Source organism: Salvelinus namaycush, chromosome 23 (genome assembly GCF_016432855.1).
Source record: "Salvelinus namaycush isolate Seneca chromosome 23, SaNama_1.0, whole genome shotgun sequence".
Classification (NCBI taxonomy): Eukaryota; Metazoa; Chordata; class Actinopteri; order Salmoniformes; family Salmonidae; genus Salvelinus; species Salvelinus namaycush.
Window position 1 is genome coordinate 13,093,529 of NC_052329.1, and position 26,290 is coordinate 13,119,818.

Sequence of the window (26,290 nt, forward strand, 5' to 3'; positions counted from 1 at the left end):
ATTTTAACAATTTCCTACAGCATACACTAGCAAGATAAGCAGAGAGACAGATAGAATAAAATATGTTTTTGGGTATTGATGAAAACAAGGCACGTGATAGGACAAGTAGCAAAAGTGGTTGAGGTTAGAGACATGAAACTGATAGTCACTGTGGTGAGTATGCACAACAGTGAATGTGCTAGAAGGCTTCAGAGATTCCAGAACACTGTTCAGTTGGAGGTTTGACATTTGGTGTGGGGTATTTAGGAGACTTCACTGATCAATGCCCCATAAACATGGTGGATAAATGCAAAAGGGGTTCATGGCCTATTTTGCTCAATTTGGAAAATCTCTCTCACCACAAACAAATGTTTATGTGGCCACAAGGTTGAAGACACACATCCTCCTGTTCTCACAACTAACACAACACACACGGGCACATAACACACGTAACACACTGGTTTGCATTTTGTGTAAAGATACAATTATCAAAAACCTTGCAAGTCTACCGGTACCAACATACCTAAGACCAAAGTCTAATGTAAATAATGATATGTTTCAGGTGTAATGTCTTCTTCTCCCCACCCTATTCCCCAGGAAGTGATGATGTCACAGAGCAGGGGTCATGGTGGGTCAGGGGTTCGGATGAGGGAGCTGTATGTTCTGCTGTGTGTGGTACTGACTCTACCAGGCTGCAGAGGCTTCCTCCCCAACTTCTGGTCCCGTGTGTTAACCCTGTCCTTGGACTCCTACACACACCAATTCATCACAGAGCAGGGTGTCCTCAACGTCACTCTGGAGACACTGAGCATGGCCAACACACACCAGCACCGACACACACAGGAGCAGGTGAGGCTGTGGTGTGTATGTAAACACACACATAATCACATTGCAGTACTGTGTTCCACCTTAAGAGCGTTTAATCCAGCTCCAGGTAATTGAGGATGCATGGAAGGCTGTCTATAGACACAAACATGTCTATAGACACAACATGATGATGATAATACTAATGATGACTGCTGTCAGTATCACGACCAGTATTATTGTGTTATTGCTGCTTTTGGGAAATGTTGCTTTGGCTGCCTAGTGGTTAGAGCGTTGGACTAGTAACCGGAAGGTTGCAAGATCGAATCCCTGAGCTGACAAGGTAAAAATCTGTCGTTCTGCCCCTGCACAAGGCAGTTAACCCACTGTTTCTAGGCCGTCATTGAAAATAAGAATTTGTTCTTAACTGACTTGCCTAGTTAAATAAAGGTAATACAATACAGAATCAATTAAATAGATTTCTCAAAACAGAATAAAAAATATACATTGCTGTGAGCAGCAATGAACAGGGTTCACAGGATGACAGAAAGGACACAACATCAGTTGGATAACAAAGCAAGCACTCTATCATATAATAACTATATTCCTTCATGTACAAAATCTGGAGAGAATCTGACGTATGGTTCATTAGGAGCATTAGGGATACATATGCAAAGAATGAGTCGAAGAGTTTAATTCCAAAACCCTATATATCAATTTTAAGAAATGTTGGTAAATCAGCTTTTATTGTTTAAAGAAATGATGAAAGAGATTGGTGTTTTTCACTATCTAATCATGTTATGGGCTTGTTCAATAGAGTACCACATTATGAGTCATAATACCCATAAAATCTAGCGGTCAAACAGGAAAATTATTCCAATCGTTTTTTTCCACAATTTTTCCCATAGCGGATTTGAGAAACACTTAAAATAAGGTCTGTGTTTCGTGTAGGCTTACCCTGGCGTGATGTTTTGATAACCATGTAAATCTCTCTCAGACAACGTGACTTTTATTAATACTCAGATTCGAAAATGCTAATTAGCATCAAAGTAGATATCATGCAAGACTACAAATCCTTGCAAGCTCCTTTACGCCATCTGGTTTCATTTCAGAGATACAAATAACAATGTTTTTTTTGCAAAATGCTATATATCCACCTCACTCTCAGAGAAATAAGTAGTACTACTAGGTTTTACACAGTCAAGTAAGAAATAAACGTGCCTATTTTCCTCGAAAGTACTTAATGTTACGATTCCAAAACAATACAATATTACAGATAGCAAATTAATTATCTCACATCTTGGAAAAGATTTGTAATCTTGTGCTTCTTATTGATGAAAGGCATGCCAATGTTGGGTTTTTGAGCTAGTGCCCAATTGATTCCCATTCACTCCTTGAAGGAGAGTGCTCCTTGTCCCAGAATCGCCCAGATTGCACCGCGCGGCCCATTGATGTAGCATTGGCAACGTACACAATGGCCGTTAATACAATTCCAAGGAAGTTTCCAATCTCCTTTAAACTATCTCTGGCTCTGCTCAACTAATGAAGAGACATGAGAGAACAGTTAGCTGTTAACTACTTTTGGTCACTCAAAACTTCGTCAAGGTGCATAATAATGTTTTTGAAATAATCACTCCTATCTTATATTTGACGAGGTGTAAGCACTTCTGACACCCTGTTATGATGACCTTATGGTATGTTCAAGACAACTGGGAATTCAGAAAAAAACGAGGTCATATCATGACGTCTGTGATTTTAAGTTGGGGAGTCGGAGCTCTAGAAAGAGGCCGAGTTCCCGACTTGCAGACTTTGAATTCCGAGTTCAAGACGAATTTTCCCAGTCGGAGGTCGTTTTTTTTCTCTGAGTTCCCAGTTTGAACACACTGAAGTCAGAAGTTGGAGATTTCCGAGTTCTGAGTTCATAGTTGTTTTGAATGCTGCATTAGTCAGATATCACAGGAGGTTGGTGGCACCTTAATTGGGGAGGAAGGCCTTGTGGTAATGGCTGGAGTGGAATTAGTGGAATCCATAATGACGCTGTGAATCCATAATGACGATGATGATGATGAATAAACTCAGTTGCTGGATGATGAGAATGATGATGTTGACGGTCTCACAGGCAGGTCTGGGTCGGGGGTTCTGGCATGCAGTGGGGGAGGTGGTGCATTCCAATGCGGCCATGGACTTCCTGAGCTCCACACGGTCCGACCCAGTCTACCACTTTGACTCGGAGCGCGTGGAGGAATCTATGGCGATGCTACGGCAGTTCTGGGCCCAAACCCTGCTCTCTGCACGGGCCAAAGAGTACCAGGGGGCGAGACACAGTCTGGGACAGCTGCTACACTCATTGCAGGTACAATAGGCCAAACACACGGTACTCTGTAAGATAGCACATCATGTCAAATGTAAATATCACTCATCCAATAATATTTGGCGTTGTGGCAATTTGAATATGCAATGAGCCTTTTACATGAGAATGACAGGAGAGGTCCCCAGTGTCTGACCTGCAGGACGCTGATTGTCTGTCTCTGTGAACAGGATTTCTACAGCCATAGTAACTGGGTGGAGATGGGTCAGCACTCAATATACCTCCACCTGCTGCAGCCTGGGCAGCCAGCCTTCCCTGTAGCCACAGGTACAGTTAAAACACATCTTGGGTTAAATTAACGAGATCTGTGTTCATAGTTCTCTTTGTCTATCTGTCCTCCCCAGAGGACACACCTACCTGTATGGAGTGTCACAGCACTACCTGCAGAGACAACCTCCTGCCCAGACTGACCCAAAGTCAGCAGTACCCTCTACTGCTCACCACCGGGTACTTCAGCACCTACCCACCCAAACCACAAGGTACGGAGGCCTAGCTATTTTCATTCCTGTGTAGATTGAAGAACTAACATCTGAGCCAGATATATTGATTCGGTTATTTGTAATCTTAAAAAAAAAAAAAATGAAATACTTCAAACGTCTGCAAGCTTCAACATGAGTGTGGTTTCCATTTGAGAAAATCTCTGTCACACTTTATAATAACTTTATCTTTGATGAATAATCATTATAAATACTGTGTTTTTCAGGGAAGTGTAGTCACGGGGGTGTACTGGACAGCAGTCGTCACCAGGGGGCCAAGGGTGGCATCAATAAGGACAGCACCTCCCCCCTCTTCTCCCCCCATCACTACCTCCATGTGGAGGCTGCCCGCCTCGCTACCACGGCAACCATTACTGTGCTCAGAGACCTCCGAGACAGTGTGGGCAACATCAGCTTCCTTAGGTGGGGACTATGTAGCCTTCATTATGGTGTTAAATACACTTTTTAAAATAAAGTTTCATATGATTACATTTTAATTTGATCTATAGACAATCCATTTGTGCTGATATTCTAAACATGGTAAACATGGTACACAGAACTTATCATATAATGTGTTGTAACTACTCGTGCCACTGTGTTTCCTGTTCTTGGCTCTACTATCTTGAGGGCAGACTGTTTCCTTCTGTTGGCTGTTCTATCCTGAGGGCAGACTGCTTCCTTCTGTTGGCTGTTCTATCCTGAGGGCAGACTGTTTCCTTCTGTTGGCTGTTCTATCCTGAGGGCAGACTGTTTCCTTCTGTTGGCTGTACTATCCTGAGGGCAGACTGTTTCCTTCTGTTGTCTGTACTTTCCTGAGGGCAGACTGTTTCCTTCTGTTGGCTGTACTATCCTGAGGGCAGACTGTTTCCTTCTGTTGGCTGTACTATCCTGAGTGCAGACTGTTTCCTTCTGTTGTCTGTACTTTCCTGAGTGCAGACTGTTTCCTTCTGTTGGCTGTTCTATCCTGAGTGCAGACTGTTTCCTTCTGTTGGCTGTACTATCCTGAGGGCAGACTGTTTCCTTCTGTTGGCTATACTATTCTGAGGGCAGACTGTTTCCTTCTGTTGGCTGTACTATCCTGAGGGCAGATTGTTTCCTTCTGTTGGCTGTACTATCCTGAGGGCAGACTCTTCAGTGTGAAGCAGCCTCCCGCGCTGGTGTTTGTCATGGACACCACAGGCAGCATGTTTGAGGAGATCACCGCAGCCCGCCTCCGTGCCCACTCTATCATCCAGGCCCGTGCCAACACTCCCGAGCAGCCTGGCACCTTCCTGCTGGTGCCCTTCCATGACCCAGGTGAGGGGAGGGAGAGGGCATGTTTTGTTACCCTTCCCCAGATCTGTGCCTCAACACAATCCTGTCTCTGAGCTCTACAGAACAATTCCTTCAACCTCATGGCTTGGTTTTTGCTCTGACATGCACTGTCAACTGTGGGACCTTATATAGACAGGTGTGTGCCTTTCCAAATCATGTTCAATCAATTGAATTTACCACAGGTGGACTCCAATCAAGTTGTAGAAACATCTCAAGGATGATCAATGGAAACAGGATGCACCTGAGCTCAATTTTGAGTTTAATAGCAAAGGGTCTGAATTCTTATGTAAATAAGTTATTTCAGTTTTTTATTTTTAATACATTTGCACAAACTAAAACCTGTTTTCGCTTTATCATTATGGTGTATTGTGTGTAGATTGATGAGGATTATTTTTTTTAAATACATTTTAGAATAAGGCTGTAATGTAATTTTTTTTTTAAAGTCAAGGGGTCTGAGTACTTTCCGAATGCACTGTATATATAATTATATTGCGGTGCTACCAGTGTAACTGACGCAGTGTGTATGGTGCTGAAGTGAGTATGTTCCCTGTGTTCTCTGTGCTCCAGGGGTGGGGCCGGTGTATGAGACAGAGAAACCGGAGGAGTTCATGAGCTATATGGAGAACCTGATGGCTCTGGGTGGAGGAGATGAACCTGAGATGTGTCTTTCTGCCATACAGGTAACACAGAGAGTAGCTACAGCTGATTTGACATCAAATTATTATGTTTTAATAACAGCATAGGATAACATACAGTAAACAGAACATAAACTGTACATAGCAACAGCCAAATCATCATTTTCAGAGGATTTCATTTTTATATTTTAGCAGTTTTTTACCCTCTCTTTGTTGATAGTCTTATGTACATTCATGTACCTGTGTGTTACAGCTTGCCCTCACTCATAGCCCACCCCTGTCAGAGATTTTTGTATTCACTGATGCCTCCCCTAAAGATGCTCACCTGTACAATGCTGTGAGGGCTCTTATACTGGAGAAACAATGCAAGGTAACACTTTTTGTTTGTGTGATCAAAATGATAATTTATAACAAAGGATCCCAGATAAACAATCCAATCCCTTCTGGCTCCACCAGGTGACCTTCCTCCTGACTGAAGACCCCAGTCACAAGATGAAGGGCAGCGGGAAGAAGAGGAGGAGGAGGAGGAGGGAGACTCTGTCCCCTGACCGTTTCGCTCTCTACTCCTCCTTGTCCTCTGTTTCCGGGGGACTGACTGTCTTCACCACTAACTCAGACATCCACCGTGTCTCTGCCATAGTTGAGGACAACACAGCTGCAGATAAGGTACTGCAACAAGGCAAAATACTCACTGTGGTAGAGTACAATCATTATCTACAGAGGTGCACCTGCCCATACTGATCCACTATTTGTCTGAAATTAATAGGTTTTATTACTATATGATACAATGCTAAATAAAATAGTTTCTTAGAATGGTACTTTTCTGCTTATTCTTTTCAGGCAGGAGACCTGTCATTGGTATTATCCCTAGATGAGTTGCCTCCCACATGTTGCCCTAGGTCTGGGATTTTGTAGACTACAATACGTCATTTGGGAAACACTGCCCTCGCGCCAAAGCCTTCTGTCTCCCTCTGTAGGTGACTCTGCTACATGCAGAGAGTGATAGTGACTCCAACTTATCCCACTCCTTCAGTGTGGACAATGCAGTGAAGTGCGTGACCCTTCACCTCATTGGAGACCTCAGACAATGTGTCCTCAGCAGCCCAACTGGTACGACTACACATTACACACACTGACGTGTAGATACACACATGGACGACAGCCTTTTCTGTATGACATCTTCCTTCTCTCATTGTCTCCCTCCGCCCCTCCCAGATCGTACTCAGTCTCTGTTGAATCAGCAGGGTCCCCTGGCAGAGTGTGAGCAGTTTCAGGGTCTGTACAGGATCAGCCTGCTGTCCCCTATTGAGCCAGGCCAGTGGCACCTCAACACCATTGCTGATGGTCATGTCACCTTTAATGCCATAGGTACCCCGTCTGTCACTACACTACACACAGTACCTGTTCCCACAGGGTAATCATGAGCAAAACTCTAGTAGGCCAACTGATAACAGAGCAATACCTGTCTCCCAAGCTGACAGCAATGTGGACTTCCTGTATTACTTTGCTGTGGAGGCCAATGGAACGCATCCAGGCCTGGCTAGAGTGGAGGGGAGTCCAATCGCAGGTGAGGGGGGTGTGGTTTTTGGCTAGAATACAGTATCTATTTATTTATCCTTCATTTGTCTAGCCTATACACTTCATGACTGAATAATCATGATCACATCTATTCATCCATTTGGTGTTTCATGTCCGTTCAGGTGTCCCAACCTTTCTAGTGCTGGCTGTCACAGGTCTATTGCCCAATGAGGAGGCCTCTTTCAGTCACGTGACCCTGCTGGGAGCCAATGGGGAGAGCCTCCAGAAAGTGTGGCTAAACTCGTCCTCTTCATCTGCGTCCTCTGGAGAGGAGCTGGTTGGCTGGATGGCCTCTGTTCCCAGGGTGCCGTTCTGTGTCCGTCTATCCGGCAGAGACGGGCGAGGGAACCGCCTGGAACGCGTCTCCACGGAGATGATCCAGCACACACACATTAAGATACAGGTAGAACAACAACAGCAACTATCAGCCAACTGATACTGTACAGCCCAACATCTGGACATCATGGACAATAAGGCCGAGCACAATGCTGCACTGTGCATAACAGAACACACCACAAAAATCAGTTGTCAAGCAGAACATTACAAATAACAAGACAGTCTAGCACAACACAGCCATGAACACAATAGAAGAAAGAGTAAGACATTATGCACCTTCTCTCCCTCCCTCCCTCCCCCCCTCCCTCCCTCCCTCCCTCCCTCCCTCCCTCCCTCCCTCCCTCCCTCCCTCAGGTCCTGTCTATCCCACGTCTGGTTCCTGGCCACAGTACGACAGTATTTTTTGATGTTCAGAACCACGGCCCCGCCCGAAACCTCACCCTGACCGCTGACGATGACCGGGGATATCTCTCTCAGAGAGGACCACACAGGTAGACAGGGCAAAACAGACCAACAATGTCAAACTGTCACAAAATGGCAAATTATTATAATAATGAATCATTTATTACACTTTTATAGCACTTTGCATTACAGACAGAATCACAAAGCTTTTGTTAAGCAAAATAAACAACAATTAATTAAAAAATATATACTGTATAGCAGATAGTCATCACTGCTCCCTACTCTATGTTATTTCTCATTCTAAAATGTTATTCTCTCAGGCTCTCTGTGGGGGAGAGAGGGTCAGCGAGGGGGAAGGTGGAGCTCCAAACTCCTAAGGGGGCTGAGGCAGGAGGGGCTGTCACTATGACCCTGACAGTGCGAGTGCTGGACTCCCTGGACTCCAACTACGCAGTGTTGCACCTGACTGTGGTTCCTCCGGTGAGACCCATACACTGAGACAACCGAGCTTCTACTATGAGTACAATACATACTGTAACGGTCGTCTTGTGGTGATTGAGCGGACCAAGGCGCAGCGGGTTGTGAATACATAATTTATTTATTTACAAACAGACGAAACACGAAGAACACTTGAAATGATTACAAAATAACAAAACGAACGTAGACAGACCTGAACTTGAGAACTTACATATACACGAAGAACGCACGAACAGGAACAGACTACATACACGAACGACAAAACGAAACAGTCCCGTGTGGTAGACATACAGACACGGAAGACAACCACCCACAAACAAACAGTGAAACCAGCCTACCTTAATATGGTTCTCAATCAGAGGAAACGTCAAACACCTGCCTCTAATTGAGAACCATATCAGGCAACACATTAAACCCAACATAGAAACACAACACATAGAATGCCCACCCCAACTCACGCCCTGACCAACTAAAGGCATACAAAACAACAGAAAACAGGTCAGGAACGTGACAGAACCCCCCCCTCAAGGTGCGAACTCCGGGCGCACCCCTAAAACTCAAGGGGAGGGTCTGGGTGGGCATCTGTCCGCGGGTGGCGGCTCCGGCGCAGGACGAGGACACCACTCCACCATTGTCTTTGTCCCCCTCCTTAGCGTCCTCCGAGTGGCGATCCTCGCCCCCGACCCTGGTCTAGGAACCTTAACACCGGTCCCCCCTAGATAACTCAGGACAGAGAGGTAGCTCAGGACAGAGAGGTAGCTCAGGACAGAGAGGTAGCTCAGGACAGAGAGGTAGCTCAGGACAGAGGGGCAACTCTGGACTACTGGCAGCTCCGGACTGGGTGGCAGCTCCGGACTGGGTGGCAGCTCCGGACTGGGTGGCAGCTCCGGACTGGGTGGCAGCTCCTGACTGAGTGGCAGCTCATGACTGAGTGGCAGCTCATGACTGAGTGGCAGCTCATGACTGTAAGGCAGCTCATGACTGTAGGGCAGCTCATGACTGTAGGGCAGCTCATGACTGTAGGGCAGCTCATGACTGTAGGGCAGCTCATGACTGGAAGGCAGCTCATGACTGGAGGGCAGCTCATGACTGGAGGGCAGCTCATGACTGGAGGGCAGCTCATGACTGGAGGGCAGCTCATGACTGGAAGGCAGCTCATGACTGGAGGGCAGCTCATGACTGGAGGGCAGCTCAGGCTGGTCATGGCTGGCTGACGGCTCTGGCTGGTCATGGCTGGCTGACGGCTCTGGCTGATCCTGTCTGGCGGAAGGCTCTCGCTGATCCTGTCTGGCGGAAGGCTCTGGCTGATCCTGTCTGGCGGAAGGCTCTGGCTGATCCTGTCTGGCGGAAGGCTCTGGCTGATCCTGTCTGGCGGAAGGCTCTGGCTGATCCTGTTTGGCGGAAGGCTCTGGCTGATCCTGTTTGGCGGAAGGCTCTGGCTGATCCTGTCTGGCGGAAGGCTCTGGCTGATCCTGTCTGGCGGAAGGCTCTGGCTGATCCTGTCTGGCGGACGGCTCTAGCGGCTCCTGTCTGGCGGACGGCTCTAGCGGCTCCTGTCTGGCGGACGGCTCTAGCGGCTCCTGTCTGGCGGACGGCTCTAGCGGCTCCTGTCTGGCGGACGGCTCTAGCGGCTCATGGCAGACGGGCGGCTTTGCAGGCTCAGTACAGACGGGCGGCTTTGAAGGCTCAGTACAGACGGGCCGTTCATGCGGCGCTTGGCAGACGGACAGTTCATGCGCCGTTGGGCAGACGGGCAGTTCAGACGGCGTTGGGCAGACGGGCAGTTCAGACGGCGTTGGGCAGACGGGCAGTTCAGACGGCGTTGGGCAGACGGGCAGTTCAGGCGCCGCTGGGCAGACGGGCAGTTCAGGCGCCGCTGGGCAGACGGCAGACTCTGGCCGGCTGAGACGCACTGTAGGCCTGGTGCGTGGTGCCGGAACTGGAGGTACCGGGCTAAGGACACGCACCTTCAGGCTAGTGCGGGGAGCAGCAACAGGACGCACAGGACTCTGGAGACGCACAGGAGGCTTGGTGCGTGGTGCCGGTACTGGAGGTACTGGGCTGGAGACACGCACCACAGGGAGAGTGCATGGAGGAGGAACAGGGCTCTGGAGACGCACAGGAGGCTTGGTGCGTGGTGCCAGCACTGGTGGTACTGGGCTGGGGACACGTATCTCAGGGCTAGTGCGGGGAGCAGTAACAGGACGCACAGGACTCTGGAGACGCACAGGAGGCTTGGTACGTGGTGTAGGCACTGTCTTAACCAGACGGCTAGCGCGCACCTCAGGACGAGTATGGAGAGCTGTTCCCGGTGACATCAACTCACCAACACGTTCAGTCGGACGGATGCCGTGCCTCATGCACCAAACCAGTACATCCCTCATAACTCTCTCCTCCAATTTCCCCATTAACTCCTTCACTGTCTCTGCGTCACTCACCTCCAATTCCGCCCTCACCGGCTCCTTACGGTAAGCAGGAGGAGTTGGCTCACGTCTCCTGACTGACCCAACTACACTCCCCGAGAGCCCCCCCCCCAAGAAATGTTTGGGTTTGACTCACGGGCTTCCAGCCTTGTTTCCGTGCTGCCTCCTCATATCGCCGCCTCTCCGCTTTCGCTGCCTCCAGCTCCGCTTTGGGGCGGCGACACTCCTCTGGTTCTGCCCAGGGTCCTTCTCCGTCTAGGATTTCCTCCCATGTCCATTCCTCCTTGTACACCTGCTGCTGTCGCTGCTGCCCGTTAACCCGCTGCTTGATCCTTCGTTGGTGGGTGGTTCTGTAACGGTCGTCTTGTGGTGATTGAGCGGATCAAGGCGCGCAGCGGGTTGTGAATACATAATGAATTTATTTACAAACAGACGAAACACGAAGAACACTTGAAATGATTACAAAATAACAAAACGAACGTAGACAGACCTGAACTTGAGAACTTACATATACACGAAGAACGCACGAACAGGAACAGACTACATACACGAACGACAAAACGAAACAGTCCCGTGTGGTAGACATACAGACACGGAAGACAACCACCCACAAACAAACAGTGAAACCAGCCTACCTTAATATGGTTCTCAATCAGAGGAAACGTCAAACACCTGCCTCTAATTGAGAACCATATCAGGCAACACATTAAACCCAACATAGAAACACAACACATAGAATGCCCACCCCAACTCACGCCCTGACCAACTAAACACATACAAAACAACAGAAAACAGGTCAGGAACGTGACACATACATACTGTAGAAACAAGGCCTTTGAATCTCAGCTTTGGAGATCAGAGGCTCACTGGAATCCAGCATTCAAAATACATAGGGAAATGTCTATTTAATATACACATACTAATCACCTTGCCCACCCCTCTTTATGTCATGATTTCCTATGTGGTAACCCTGATATCACATCCTGTCCCCTTCTCCCCCAGGATCCTGACATGTCTCCCCCGTCATGTTCCATCATGCGAGTAGAACACACCTGCCCAGGCCCGACTCAGTGCACAGGAGCCAGATGGACTGTCTCTCTGGCTGTGACAGACAGGGGGCGCTCTGGCCTGGCTTCCCTCCAGCTCTCCCAGGGTCAGGGCATTCTCACCCTGCTCCACAGCCCCACAGACCCCCCAGGGGACAGCCTGGAGGAGAACCAGCCCACCCCCAAGCACAAACCCCAGAACCAGAGAGACAGGGAGAGGACAAGCCCAGCACACGGGGAGAATAGCTATGCTGAACTGGATCCCAGGCTGGTACATGGTAACCCTCCTCTGAACGTGGCCCAGTGGACAGGTGGATTGCCCAAGCCTCTGTGGGTGAGGTACACCTCCCCCTGCTGCTCCCCCCAGGCGGAGCTCCTGGTGTGGGACGGGGCCGGCAATGTGAGGCGCTGCCACCTGACCTCCAGCCAGCAGAGGGGTATACGGGAGAGGAGTGGAGTGTCAAACAGGGCTGGAGAGATGCCGCTGCAAAGTTGCTTCCTGTTGTTTTCATTGTTGAGTTTGATTTGGACTGTTCCACTGTAGGTTGATGTGGGATCATTTCTCTATGTCAAATAACCTTAAAGATGTTTTGTAACCAAAAGGCTTCTGTTTTTATGGGCCACTAGAAGCACACTTTAGACTTCAGTTCCTCACTTGAACCCTTCACTGGAAAGCAGACAATGATGAATTAAGTTATTTTTTAAATAGTACTTTATTGATATTGTGTCACGCCCTGGCCTAACCAAAATAGAGAATAAAAGCCTCTCTATGGCCAGGGCCTCTCCCTTTTAGAGTCAGGTTTTGCGGCCGGAGTCCGCACCTTTGGGGGGGGGTACTGTCACGCCCTGGCCATAGAGAGGCTTTTATTATCTATTTTGGTTAGGCCAGGGTGTGACAAGGGTGGGCATTCTAGTATCTTTATTTCTATGATTTCTATTTCTTTGTGTTTGGCCGGGTGTGGTTCTCAATCAGAGGAAGTTGTCTTTCGTTGTCTCTGATTGAGAATCATACTTAGGTAGCCTTTTTCCCACCTAGGTTTGTGGGTAGTTGTTTTCTGTTTAGTTTAGTTACCTTACAGAACTGTTCGTTTGTCTCTTTGTTATTTTTGTTCGAGTGTTCTAATTTATTAAAATATTATGAACACGTACCACGCTGCGCTTTGGTCCACTCCTTCTTCATCAGACGAGGGTTACACATTGTGTCATACAAACCCTTATCCTTGTTGTCATTTGTTTTTGTTAATATTTCTTTCCCTTTTTCTCCCCAATTGGTAGTTACAGTCTTGTCCCATCGCTGACTCCCGAACTGTTATGCTGGTGAATGAGGACCCAAAAGCGACGTAATAGAAACAGAGTCTTTATTCCAGTCTTAAACAAACAATGATTCTCCTGGATATATCAAAGGTAAATCCAAAACAGGAAACTGAAATCCTCTCGTCAGTAGAGAGGAACGACTGGAGACGCGACCACAGACTGCAGGTCGCTTCAGGAAGGCACAGGCCGTAGCTGACATAGACACCTGCTCACACGCAGCATCTGAAGAAGGCAAAAACACGACAGGGCGGAACAAGGACACAGAACAGCAAACATCAAACAAGAATCCGACAAGGACAGAAGCGGAAAACAGAGGGAGAAATAGGGACTCTAATCAGAGGGCAAAATAGGGGACAGGTGTGAAAGAGTAAATGAGGTCGTTAGGAGAATGAGAAACAGCTGGGAGCAGGAACGGAACGATAGAGAGAGAGAGCGGGAGAGGGAGAGAGGGAGGAGGAGAGAGAGGGATAGAAAGAGGGAAAGAACCTAATAAGACCAGCAGAGGGAAGCACAGGGACAAGACATGATGATCAAAGACAAAACATGACAGTACCCCCCCACTCACCGAGCGCCTCCTGGCGCACTCGAGGAGGAACCCTGGCGGCAACGAAGGAAATCATCAATCAACGAACGGTCCAGCACGTCCCGAGATGGAACCCAACTCCTCTCCTCAGGACCGTAACCCTCCCAATCCACTAAGTACTGGTGACCACGTCCCCGAGAACGCATGTCCATGATCTTCCGTACCTTGTAAATAGGTGCGCCCTCGACAAGGACGGGGGGGGGGGGGGGGGAAGACGAACGGGGGCGCGAAGAAAAGGCTTGACACAAGAGACATGGAAGACAGGGTGGACGCGACGAAGATGTCGCGGAAGAAGCAGTCGCACAGCGACAGGATTGACGACCTGAGAGACACGGAACGGACCAATGAACCGCGGAGTCAACTTGCGAGAAGCTGTCGTAAGGGGAAGGTTACGAGTGGAAAGCCACACTCTCTGACCGCGACAATACCTAGGACTCTTAATCCTACGTTTATTGGCGGCTCTCACAGTCTGCGCCCTGTAACGGCAAAGTGCAGACCTGACCCTCCTCCAGGTGCGCTCACAACGTTGGACAAAAGCCTGAGCGGAGGGAACGCTGGACTCGGCGAGCTGGGACGAGAACAGAGGAGGCTGGTACCCAAGACTACTCTGAAACGGAGATAGCCCGGTAGCAGACGAAGGAAGCGAGTTGTGAGCGTACTCAGCCCAGGGGAGCTGTTCTGCCCAAGACGCAGGGTTTCGAAACGAAAGGCTGCGTAATATGCGACCAATCGACTGATTGGCCCTTTCTGCTTGACCGTTAGACTGGGGATGAAACCCGGAAGAGAGACTGACGGAAGCACCAATCAAACGACAGAACTCCCTCCAAAACTGTGACGTGAATTGCGGGCCTCTGTCTGAAACGGCGTCTAACGGGAGGCCATGAATTCTGAACACATTCTCAATGATGATTTGTGCCGTCTCCTTAGCGGAAGGAAGCTTAGCGAGGGGAATGAAATGTGCCGCCTTAGAGAACCTATCGATAACCGTAAGAATCACAGTCTTCCCCGCAGACGAAGGCAGACCGGTAATAAAGTCTAAGGCGATGTGAGACCATGGTCGAGAAGGAATGGGAAGCGGTCTGAGACGACCGGCAGGAGGAGAGTTACCTGACTTAGTCTGCGCGCAGTCCGAACAAGCAGCCACGAAACGGCGCGTGTCCCGCTCCTGAGTAGGCCACCAAAACCGCTGGCGAATAGAAGCAAGCGTACCCCGAACGCCGGGGTGGCCAGCTAACTTGGCAGAATGAGCCCACTGAAGAACAGCCAGACGAGTAGAGACAGGAACGAACAGAAGGTTACTAGGACAAGCGCGCGGCGACGCAGTGTGAGTGAGTGCTTGCTTTACCTGTCTCTCAATTCCCCAGACAGTCAACCCGACAACACGCCCTTCAGGGAGAATCCCCTCGGGGTCGGTAGAAGCCACAGAAGAACTAAAGAGACGGGATAAGGCATCAGGCTTGGTGTTCTTATTTCCCGGGCGATAGGAAATCACGAACTCGAAACGAGCGAAAAACAACGCCCAACGAGCTTGACGTGCATTAAGTCGTTTGGCAGAACGGATGTACTCAAGGTTCTTATGGTCAGTCCAAACGACAAAAGGGACGGTCGCCCCCTCCAACCACTGTCGCCATTCGCCTATGGCTAAGCGGATGGCGAGCAGTTCGCGGTTACCCACATCATAGTTGCGTTCCGATGGCGACAGGCGATGAGAAAAGTAAGCGCAAGGATGGACCTTATCGTCAGACTGGAAGCGCTGGGACAGAATGGCTCCCACGCCCACCTCTGAAGCGTCAACCTCGACAATGAATTGTTTAGTGACGTCAGGAGTAACAAGGATAGGGGCGGATGTAAAACGCTTCTTGAGGAGATCAAAAGCTCCCTGGGCGGAACCGGACCACTTAAAGCAAGTCTTGACAGAAGTCAGAGCTGTGAGAGGGGCAGCCACTTGACCGAAATTACGAATGAAACGCCGATAGAAATTAGCGAAACCGAGAAAGCGCTGTAACTCGACACGTGACTTAGGAACGGGCCAATCGCTGACAGCCTGGACCTTAGCGGGATCCATCTGAATGCCTTCAGCGGAAATAACAGAACCGAGAAATGTGACAGAGGAGACATGAAAGGCGCACTTCTCAGCCTTCACGTAGAGACAATTCTCTAAAAGGCGCTGGAGTACACGTCGAACGTGCTGAACATGAATCTCGAGTGACGGTGAAAAAATCAGGATATCGTCAAGGTAAACGAAAACAAAGATGTTCAGCATGTCTCTCAGTACATCATTAACTAATGCCTGAAAGACAGCTGGAGCATTAGCGAGACCGAACGGCAGAACCCGGTATTCAAAATGCCCTAACGGAGTGTTAAACGCCGTTTTCCACTCGTCCCCCTCTCTGATGCGTACGAGATGGTAAGCGTTACGAAGGTCCAACTTAGTAAAGAACCTGGCTCCCTGCAGAATCTCGAAGGCTGACGACATAAGGGGAAGCGGATAACGATTCTTAACCGTTATGTCATTCAGCCCTCGATAATCCACGCAGGGGCGCAGAGTACCGTCCTTCTTCTTAACAAAGAAAAACCCCGCTCCGGCGGAAGAAGGCACCACGGTACCGGCGTCGAGAGAAACAGACAGATAATCCTCGAGAGCCTTACGTTCGGGAGCCGACAGAGAGTATAGTCTACCCCGAGGGGGAGTGGTCCCCGGAAGGAGATCAATACAACAATCATACGACCGGTGAGGAGGAAGAGAGTTGGCTCTGGACCGACTGAAGACCGTGCGTAGATCATGATATTCCTCCGGCACTCCTGTCAAATCACCAGGTTCCTCCTGAGTAGAGGGGACAGAAGAAACAGGAGGGATAGCAGACATTAAACACTTCACATGACAAGAAACGTTCCAGGATAGGATAGAATTACTAGACCAATTAATAGAAGGATTATGACATACTAGCCAGGGATGACCCAAAACAACAGGTGTAAAAGGTGAACGAAAAATCAAAAAGGAAATGGTCTCACTGTGGTTACCAGATACTGTGAGGGTTAAAGGTAGTGTCTCACATCTGATACTGGGGAGAGGACTACCATCTAAGGCGAACATGGGCGTGGGCTTCCCTAACTGTCTGAGAGGAATCTCATGTTTCCGAGCCCATGCTTCGTCCATAAAACAACCCTCAGCCCCAGAGTCTATCAAGGCACTGCAGGAAGCAGCCGAACCGGTCCAGCGTAGATGGACCGACAAGGTAGTACAGGATCTTGATGGAGAGACCTGAGTAGTAGCGCTCACCAGTAGCCCTCCGCTTACTGATGAGCTCTGGCCTTTTACTGGACATGACATGACAAAATGTCCAGCAGAACCGCAATAGAGGCAAAGGCGGTTGGTGATTCTCCGTTCCCTCTCCTTAGTCGAGATGCGAATACCTCCCAGCTGCATGGGCTCAGTCTCTGAGCCGATGGGAGGAGATGGTTGAGATGCGGAGAGGGGAAACACCGTTAACGCGAGCTCTCTTCCACGAGCTCGGTGACGAAGATCTACCCGTCGTTCTATGCGGATGGCGAGTGCAATCAAAGAGTCCACGCTGGAAGGAACCTCCCGGGAGAGAATCTCATCCTTAACCTCAGCGTGGAGTCCCTCCAGAAAACGAGCGAGCAACGCCGGCTCGTTCCAGTCACTGGATGCAGCAAGAGTGCGAAACTCTATAGAGTAATCCGTTATGGATCGATCACCTTGACATAGGGAAGCCAGGGCCCTGGAAGCCTCCTTCCCAAAAACTGAACGATCAAAAACCCGTATCATCTCCTCCTTAAAGTTCTGATAAACGTTAGAACACTCAGCCCTTGCCTCCCAGATAGCTGTGCCCCACTCCCGAGCCCGACCAGTAAGGAGTGATATGACGTAAGCGATCCGAGCTCTCTCTCCTGAGTATGTGTTGGGCTGGAGAGAGAACACAATATCACACTGGGTGAGAAAGGAGCGACACTCAGTGGGCTGCCCAGAGTAACATGGTGGGTTATTAACCCTAGGTTCCGGAGACTCGGAAGACCAGGAAGTAGCTGGTGGCACGAGACGAAGACTCTGAAACTGTCCTGAGAGATCGGAGACATGAGCGGCCAGGGTCTCAACGGCATGACGAGCAGCAGACAATTCCTGCTCGTGTCTGCCGAGCATTGCTCCCTGGATCTCGACGGCAGTGTTGCGAGAATCCGTAGTCGCTGGGTCCATTCTTGGTCGGATTCTTCTGTTATGCTGGTGAATGAGGACCCAAAAGCGACGTAATAGAAACAGAGTCTTTATTCCAGTCTTAAACAAACAATGATTCTCCTGGATATATCAAAGGTAAATCCAAAACAGGAAACTGAAATCCTCTCGTCAGTAGAGAGGAACGACTGGAGACGCGACCACAGACTGCAGGTCGCTTCAGGAAGGCACAGGCCGTAGCTGACATAGACACCTGCTCACACGCAGCATCTGAAGAAGGCAAAAACACGACAGGGCGGAACAAGGACACAGAACAGCAAACATAAAACAAGAATCCGACAAGGACAGAAGCGGAAAACAGAGGGAGAAATAGGGACTCTAATCAGAGGGCAAAATAGGGGACAGGTGTGAAAGAGTAAATGAGGTCGTTAGGAGAATGAGAAACAGCTGGGAGCAGGAACGGAACGATAGAGAGAGAGAGCGGGAGAGGGAGAGAGGGAGGAGGAGAGAGAGGGATAGAAAGAGGGAAAGAACCTAATAAGACCAGCAGAGGGAAGCACAGGGACAAGACATGATGATCAAAGACAAAACATGACACGAACAGACTGTTTACACCACTACAAGGTGTTAGAGACAAATAAATGCCGTGTCCTTTTTACCTTTATTTAACTAGGCAAGTCAGTTAAGAAAACATTCTTATTTACAATGACGGCCTACCCTGGCCAAACCCTAACCCAGACGACGCTGGGCCAATTGTGCCCTGCCCTATGGTACTCCCAATCACGGCCGGTTGTGATACAGCCTGGAATCAAATCAGGGTCTGTAGTGACGCATCTAACACTGAGATGCAGTGCCTTAGACCGCTGCACCAGACTTGAATTACCCGTGAATGTAGTTCACCCAGTCCGAACCATTCACGTGGTGTTCAAATCAAATCACCTGTGTGCACCTACATTGTAAACTTTCATTCAAAGGCTAGGTTGTAGCAACCTCATGATGGGTATAGGGAAACGTTTAGTATCATGCAGTAGTTTAAACCTTTCAATGTTAAATTGAACTGGGTGAATGGAATTTGAATGACAGTCATCCAATATGCTGTGATAGAAATAAGGCCATGCTCATCTTAAACGGCATCGACTGCCACTGGTCAACATGTGTTTGTTTTTTACTTGCACTCACGCACACACGCATGGGCACACACCACACACATAAATCAGTACCATGGACAGTCACGTCATATTTAGATTACATTGATTAGACTAAATCGTTTTTGGTATATTTTAGTTGTCACTGTATTCGACTAAGCATACTGTAGGTGATTAGATGATGTTGAAATGGTGCTGGAATAGTGGAGGCAGCGGCTGTTTTCTTTGCGACTTGCTGTAACTCATGGTTGTAAGTCATAGTTGTTTAGTAGTCCGAAAGTTTCGGAAACATTAACTTGCTTGACCATGCTGTTGGTCATGTAACTGTTTGTTACATGCAATATGTTTTGTGGACTTCACCGGACAGATGTTGCTCTCCGGTTTTGTAATGAAAGAAATGTGTGGTTCAATTTATTGCCACTGTGTCTTCGTATTGTCTCGGCCATAGGCCTATATATCACAATGGCAAGGCATATGAACAGGTTATAGAGCAAACAATGCAATTATCACAACACATAGGTTGTTCTGTGTCTTTTTCCTGGCTTGGCTTCCCTGGCGATTTTACCCAGGCACAGCTACTGTTTAACAGTCACACAAAACTATTCACTTTTCCAGCCCTGGAACAGATCGATAAATCCTCCTCCATGGAGCTACTTCCTGATGTTAACCACTCCTTCAATGATATGCTGAAACATTGATTTGTGGTTTCAAGTGTATATTGCAGCTAATGTAACCGTAAAATAACAATTAACAGGATTTGTTTTTACAACATCAACCACAACAACAAAAGCAGAAAGTCTACCATTTGTAAATGACTAGGTTTTTAAAGATGTCACGCCCTGACCTTAGAGAGCTGTTTTATTTCTCTATTTGGTTAGGTCAGGGTGTGATGTGGGGTGGTCATTCTATGTTTTGTTTTCTAGGTTTCTGTATTTCTATGTTTTGGCCGGGTATGGTTCTCAATCAGGGACAGCTGTCTATCGTTGTCTCTGATTGAGAATCATACTTAGGCAGCCTTTTTTCCCACCTAACGTGTGGGTAATTATTATTTTTCCGTGTGTGTTTGTGTGCACCTCAGTTGCGTCACGTTCTTTGCTGTTTACCTGTTTGTTTTCTTGGTTAAGTTTTTCACTCCGATTAAAAGATGTGGAACGACATGCACGCTGCGCCTTGGTTGTTTTATGACAGGGAGTTTGAGGATAGCGAGCGTGACAATAGAGCACAAATTCATACAGATTTTTCTTTGGTGTTCAGAAATGTTTACAACATGTATACAGATCAACTACTTCGTTAACTGAAATACAAAGCCCTTATCGCTCAGAATATGAACTAGCACTTGGAAGACCAGAAATAAACACTATTAGATAATACTTGGCAAGTGCAGTATAGAACGGTAAATGATATGCACCTCATCTCTCTCCATTTCTGAAAATTACTTTTTAATTAATCATTGGTCCTCAAATCAAATGTATTTATATAGCCCTTCTTACATCAGCTGATATCTCAAAGTGCTGTACAGAAACCCAGCCTAAAACCCCAAACAGCAAGCAATGCAGGTGTAGAAGCACGGTGGCTAGGAAAAACTCCCTAGAGAGGCCTAAACCTAGGAAGAAACCTAGAGGGGAACCAGGCTATGAGGAGTGGCCAGTCCTCTTCTGGCTGTGCCAGGTGGAGATTATAACAGAACATGGCCAAGATGTTCAAATGTTCATAAATGACCAGCATGGTCAAATAATAATAATCACAGTAGTTGTCGAGGGTGCAGCAAGTCAGCACCTCAGGAGTAAATGTCAGTTGGCTTTTCATAGCCGATCATTAAGAGTATCTCTACCGCTCCTGCGGTCTCTAGAGAGTTGAAAACAGCAGGTCTGGGACAGGTAGCACGTCCGGTGAACAGGTCAGGGTTCCATAGCCGCAGGCAGAACAGTTGAAACTGGAGCAGCAGCACAGCCAGGTGGACTGGGGACAGCAAGGAGTCATCATGCCAGGTAGTCCTGAGGCATGGTCCTAGGGCTCAGGTCCTCCGAGAGAGAGAAAGAAAGAGAGAATTAGAGAGAGCATACTTAAATTCACACAGGACACGGGATAAGACAGGAGAAGTACTCCAGATATAACAAACTGACCCTAGCCCCCCGACACAAACTACTGCAGCATAAATACATCCTCTTCCTCTTGATTTTGAGCTGAATTAACATGTGGCTGAGGGGGCATTAAGCCCTTGTTTACTTTACTCTGACCAAACATAACACCTAGTGTAGCAAGAGGTTTTAAGATTGACTCTTACCTACTACTCACCTCCATACTAAATTGTAATGATCCACAATGGCAATGAAAGGCCCAATCACACCCCTCTTGAACAGGACAGCGAGAAGTAAGATGAATTTAACAGATACAATTTTTTATTTGACCTTTTTTCAGTTACTAGTCCAATGCTCTAACCACTAAGCTAGCTGGCGCCCAAATGATGCCTTTCACTATGTACATGTTGGCCAGGTTCTTCTTTGGAACTGGATAAAAAGATCACACTTGTGACCATACTACATGCTGTCAGTGGAGGCTGCTGAGGGAAGGACGACTCATAATAATGGTCAGAATGATTTTTTTGTGTTTGATACCATTCCATTCACTCCATTATACTCAATTCCAGCCATTATAATGAATCGTTCTCCCCTCAGCAGCTTCCACTGCATGCTGTAGTGTATCTCCAGCCAATTCAATTGTAAATGATATTGGGAAATGTCCCGGTGCCTTACTCAACAAATGCAACTTACTCACTTGGGCTCCTGAGTGATGCAGCGGTCTAAGGCACTGCATCTCAGTGCTAGAGGTGTCAAATCTGACGGCATGTATAGCCATGCCTTTAGCTCTCTGTTGCACTGTCTTGGCACACATATTTTGTCTTACCATGTTAATGATTGTAATGTTCACTTGTTACTCTCACAGCAGTAACCATTACATATCGATTACAATTCAGATTTCGATTAACGTCCCGCCAGAATTCAATTCCCTCTGGGCGGTTCAACCATTCTGGCATCACGGCCTCTTGTTCAGCACTGCTGTTGTACTAATAGACAATGACATCATCTATCATTGCTAAATGGACGAGTTTTGGATTCAAGATCCATTGGGTTGCGATGCAATGAAGAGGAGGGGCTGGAAGACAACACTTGAAGTTATCGTTTCTGTAGCCTGTTTCAATAGACAACATTGTGTAGTGGTTGTGTTTGCTGGGTTTAGCCTTTAAAAAAAGTATACAAAGTAACACTGCATTTGGTTTGTTGTACTATGATACAACTTGGTGAGACAAGAATTCCAAAAGCATAACTCAAATAATGAATGAACCTAGGATGGAGAATTACATTAATGAATTTACAATTGTGGTAATCATATTGCCAATAATATGTTCTTGTTGGTGTATTCATGAACACAGATTATGAGCTGAAGTGTAATAGGAAGTTGGCTTGAGTCAAATTACAGAATATCCCACTTCTGACGGATTTTTAGGGCTCTGGAGCGGCACAGCGGTTTAAGGCACTGCATCTCAGTGCTCGAGGTGTAACTACAGACACCCTGGTTCGATTCCAGGCTGTATCACAACTGGCTGTGATTGGGAGTCCCATAAGTTGGCCCAGTGTTGTCAGAGTTTGGCTGGTCTAGACTGTAATTGTAAATAAGGGTTTATTTTTAACTGACTAGCCTAGTTAAGTAAAAACAAATTGTGTTTGTGATAGAGTTAGTTCCGCCCTGAAGCATAGAGTTAGTTAGTGGACTCATCTTCGTATCTGTTGCATTATGGCATCTGTGAGAGCACGGACAGCCTCATTGAGACCATCTCCTTTTTGAAGTAGTCCATTTTCTTCTTCTTTTGTGTTTGAAAAAATGCATAATGCCACTATCAGGACAAATTGGACACATCACCCTAGGACGAGATACTACTCAAATAAAAAAAATCTAATTTGATTTGTTATATGCTTTGTAAACAGCAGGTGTATACTTACAGTGAAATGCTTACTTGCTGTGCTGTTTACCACGCTTGCCAAATGTCAGAAGTCAAAATCAAACTGGTGGAAGCCCTTAATGGCAATGTCCATGCAAAAAAATATTATATCCATGATAAGTCCTCTAATTAACTCTATGGGATGGGTGGCAGGTAGCCTAGTGGTTAAGAACATTAGGCCAGTAGCTGAAAAGTTGCTGGTTTGAATACCTGAGCCGATTAGGCGACACAAATCTGTCAATGAGCCCTTGAGCAAGGCACTAAATGACTAAAATGTAATTGAAAATAAGAAACTTGGCTGCCAAGCTATATCTGGTTTTGAGTTTAATTTGGACTGTTCTACTGTAGGTCAGCATGCGTGGCATATAGACACAACTCAAGCTCTGCTGTGGTACCAGTAAAAGACATCGAACTCAAGCAAACACTGGAAACCACTCAACCTAGCACTGGAAATCCCTTTTACAAAACACACACGATTGGGACCCAGTGCAGGTTAAACACATCTCGTGCACAAACATAAACATTTCACTTTGTGGATTAATTTACCAAAATACCTCTGTGTTCATCATGGGCCACAAAGTACATGTTTGTTAAATTTCTCAAAGGAAAACCACTGTAACTGGAAATGATACTAATAAGTTGTTGGCCTACATATGATATTTTTCAATGTATTTTATTGACAATGTGCCATAGAAATATACAAATATTCTATTGTTGCTTGTTTGTTAGTGTTCTGTGTATTAAGCTATGAATGGTGTTCTGATCAATGCTTCATATGATACAAGTTTTCAATACCATTCTGGGAATTCCCCAGCCAGCTCCCAAACCTAACACCTAAAAATAGAACACCTAAAAATAAAATCAGACTTCCTTGTTGGTATAAATTTAGACGACACTAATATTTCAACACAGCATAGTACAGCACGTCAGTGTTCCACGGTACACATCCTATCTTGAAGTGTATGTGTAACGTCTGCGTCCAACTCACACTCCCAAACACTTAGATCCCCGGAACGCAGCCCACTTTCCAGCTCTCTCTCCAGATCCCAACCACTGGAATTCTAATCACCTGTTCACACACCTGTCATTATCCCACACTATTTAGTTCAGTTCCTTGCACCCCATCACTGTGAGTGTTGGATTTGGGCTAAACTTTGAACATCGAGATATTAAATACATGATAGATCAGAAGCATAGAATATAAGGAGTGAAAGAGACTGGGTTTTATGTCAGAAGTTAATGGTTTTCTGTGGAAAGACAGATGGCTTTGGAATGTGTTGGGTGGAGATCTTGGAAACTAACAATGTCACTGAGGGTGAGAGGGTGATGTATAACGTTTACATTGTCAGGATATGTCACTGAGGGTGATGTATAACGTTTACATTATGTTAGGATATGTCACTGAGGGTAATGTATAATGTTTATATTGTCAGGATGTTATTGTTAGCCATCAGGAATACCCTGGGAGGGGAGTAGACACAGCCTTGTATCAATAACCATGACAGCCTTGAGTTGGGGAGGAATGAGTACTTTGGGGTACAGGTCAGGTTAGATGAAGTGAGGAAGAACAGATATCACTAAGGTTCTGTCTAGCGACAGATGCATTGGATGTTCAGTTGTGCAGGAGACTCGGCCTAGGAGAAAGGGTTAAAAATCAGTGCTTGTGTGAATGTTTCTGTCTGAATTACAGCTGTAACGACCCGTTGGGAATAATTAAACTTGGTTAAGCTTCTCTAGTGTCCGTGAGTTATTTACTCTGAGAAATTAGAACCTAACAGAGGTTTGTTTTGTGACACTTCTCTTGCAGCTCTTTTTCCCGTCCTTCAGTCCTATGATAGTTTCTGCCTTCCTCACTCACAATGCTTTCTGCCTATTCCCTCTCTGTACTGTTGTCACTTTGGACCTACCGTGTATGACCTGCCTGCCCCTGGACCCAGCTGCCTGCCTCCTGGTCCCTTCCATTAAACACCTTCAGCTCTGTCTCCTATCGTGTTCATTACAGTATGACAGGTTTTTACAAGTCTGGTTTTACAAGTCTGGTTTAAGTCTCTGTCTTGTCATAGGCTGAGGACTAAAGCACATCAACCAAGCCACTGGTTATAGCAAATGAGCTCCTTCCTCTCGGTTGGCGCTAAACAGTGACGTGTGGCCTGCAGTACCTGGACTGGGTCATGCCGTGGTCAGACTTGGGAGTCACAGTGGAGGTCTCTCTGACTGCTCCTCTCTTCCACAATAGACCAACAGACTGAAACAGACAGCCAATCACTGTTAAGATACTGTTCCTGCCGAAGCTGGATCGGGTCTTGGGAACTGTGGACATGCATAAAGAGAAGACATTTCAAAGTGTCAGTCATTTAAAAATTACGTTCCAAATGAACATAGGTTACATTTTCCTCATACTGTAGGTAACAGTCCATTCCTTAACAAATGGAAAGATGAAACAAAGGCATGTTCCCTTATCCCAGGTTACTGTGATGTTCCTGGCTACACTGCTGTGGAGCAGCTGTATCCCTGTGGGACACTCAAGCTCTTCCTCAGCTGGTACGAACCGTCTCCGTTGGGTAGCACCTCTCCACTGCTCACCCTGTCCACCAGGGGAAGCCCCTGTGCGCCCAGCCACTCCACCTGCACCGCCTGCGGGTAGAACCCTGTCACGTGACCTCCACCTTGGAGGGTATCCGTAGGCCTCTTCTATCAATAACACGTACTTGAGGGACTGCGAGAACGCCAGGTGTAATCAAGCCACCTCAACGTTCTTAGTGTTGTCAACATTGTCTCTACCACTGACATAATTTGCATTTCAAGACTACTAAACTTTGTCTACCTTTTTTTGTCGTGGATCCAAGGTGCGTACTTCAAAATGGTCTTTAGCCTTACGATGCACTCGTAGTAAAGGCTCTCCAGATCAAATGCTCCGTTGGCTCTGCACTTCATGATAGGGACAGCTTGACAGACTGCAGCCGCCCAGGTCTGCCCAGAATTATTGTCATCTTTGTGGACTTCAGGAGTGTATATGGAGGTGTAAATACATACAGTTCATTATTTTTCATTGAAATAGAAAAAAGACAACCCATTGTTTAATTTGTTATTTTGTAAATAAATTGTCGAGATTATAATATAATGGATATACAAAGACATTGAGTCGACAGCACTCACCTGTACGGTTATCATGCTGCCTAATCGTAGTCAAGGTGAATCCTAAAAACCTGCAAATGATTCTG

The 26,290-nt window shown here is 47.0% G+C and overlaps 1 protein-coding gene across 1 annotated transcript; it reads left to right on the plus strand.

Moving 5' to 3' along the window:
- The first annotated feature begins 132 nt into the window (after positions 1-132).
- On the plus strand, positions 133-25,713 carry vwa7 (von Willebrand factor A domain containing 7). The gene is made up of 18 exons (XM_038962180.1): positions 133-153; positions 577-828; positions 2,903-3,136; positions 3,322-3,418; positions 3,496-3,630; positions 3,855-4,050; positions 4,754-4,923; positions 5,509-5,621; positions 5,830-5,946; positions 6,033-6,242; positions 6,554-6,686; positions 6,792-6,944; positions 7,051-7,143; positions 7,277-7,557; positions 7,845-7,981; positions 8,213-8,372; positions 11,795-12,275; positions 25,535-25,713. Exons 1-18 carry the CDS (start codon positions 133-135, stop codon positions 25,711-25,713), a joined length of 3,162 nt encoding a protein of 1,053 aa, XP_038818108.1.
- The last annotated feature ends 577 nt before the right edge of the window (positions 25,714-26,290 follow it).

Bases quoted from the DNA above. Each gene is read 5' to 3' on its own strand.
- vwa7 (XM_038962180.1), top strand. From the start codon at position 133: ATGAAACTGATAGTCACTGTG. The intron at 5,622-5,829 runs GTAACACAGAGA...TGTGTGTTACAG, and splicing joins TGTGTCTTTCTGCCATACAG to CTTGCCCTCACTCATAGCCC. The intron at 6,687-6,791 runs GTACGACTACAC...CGCCCCTCCCAG, and splicing joins TGTCCTCAGCAGCCCAACTG to ATCGTACTCAGTCTCTGTTG.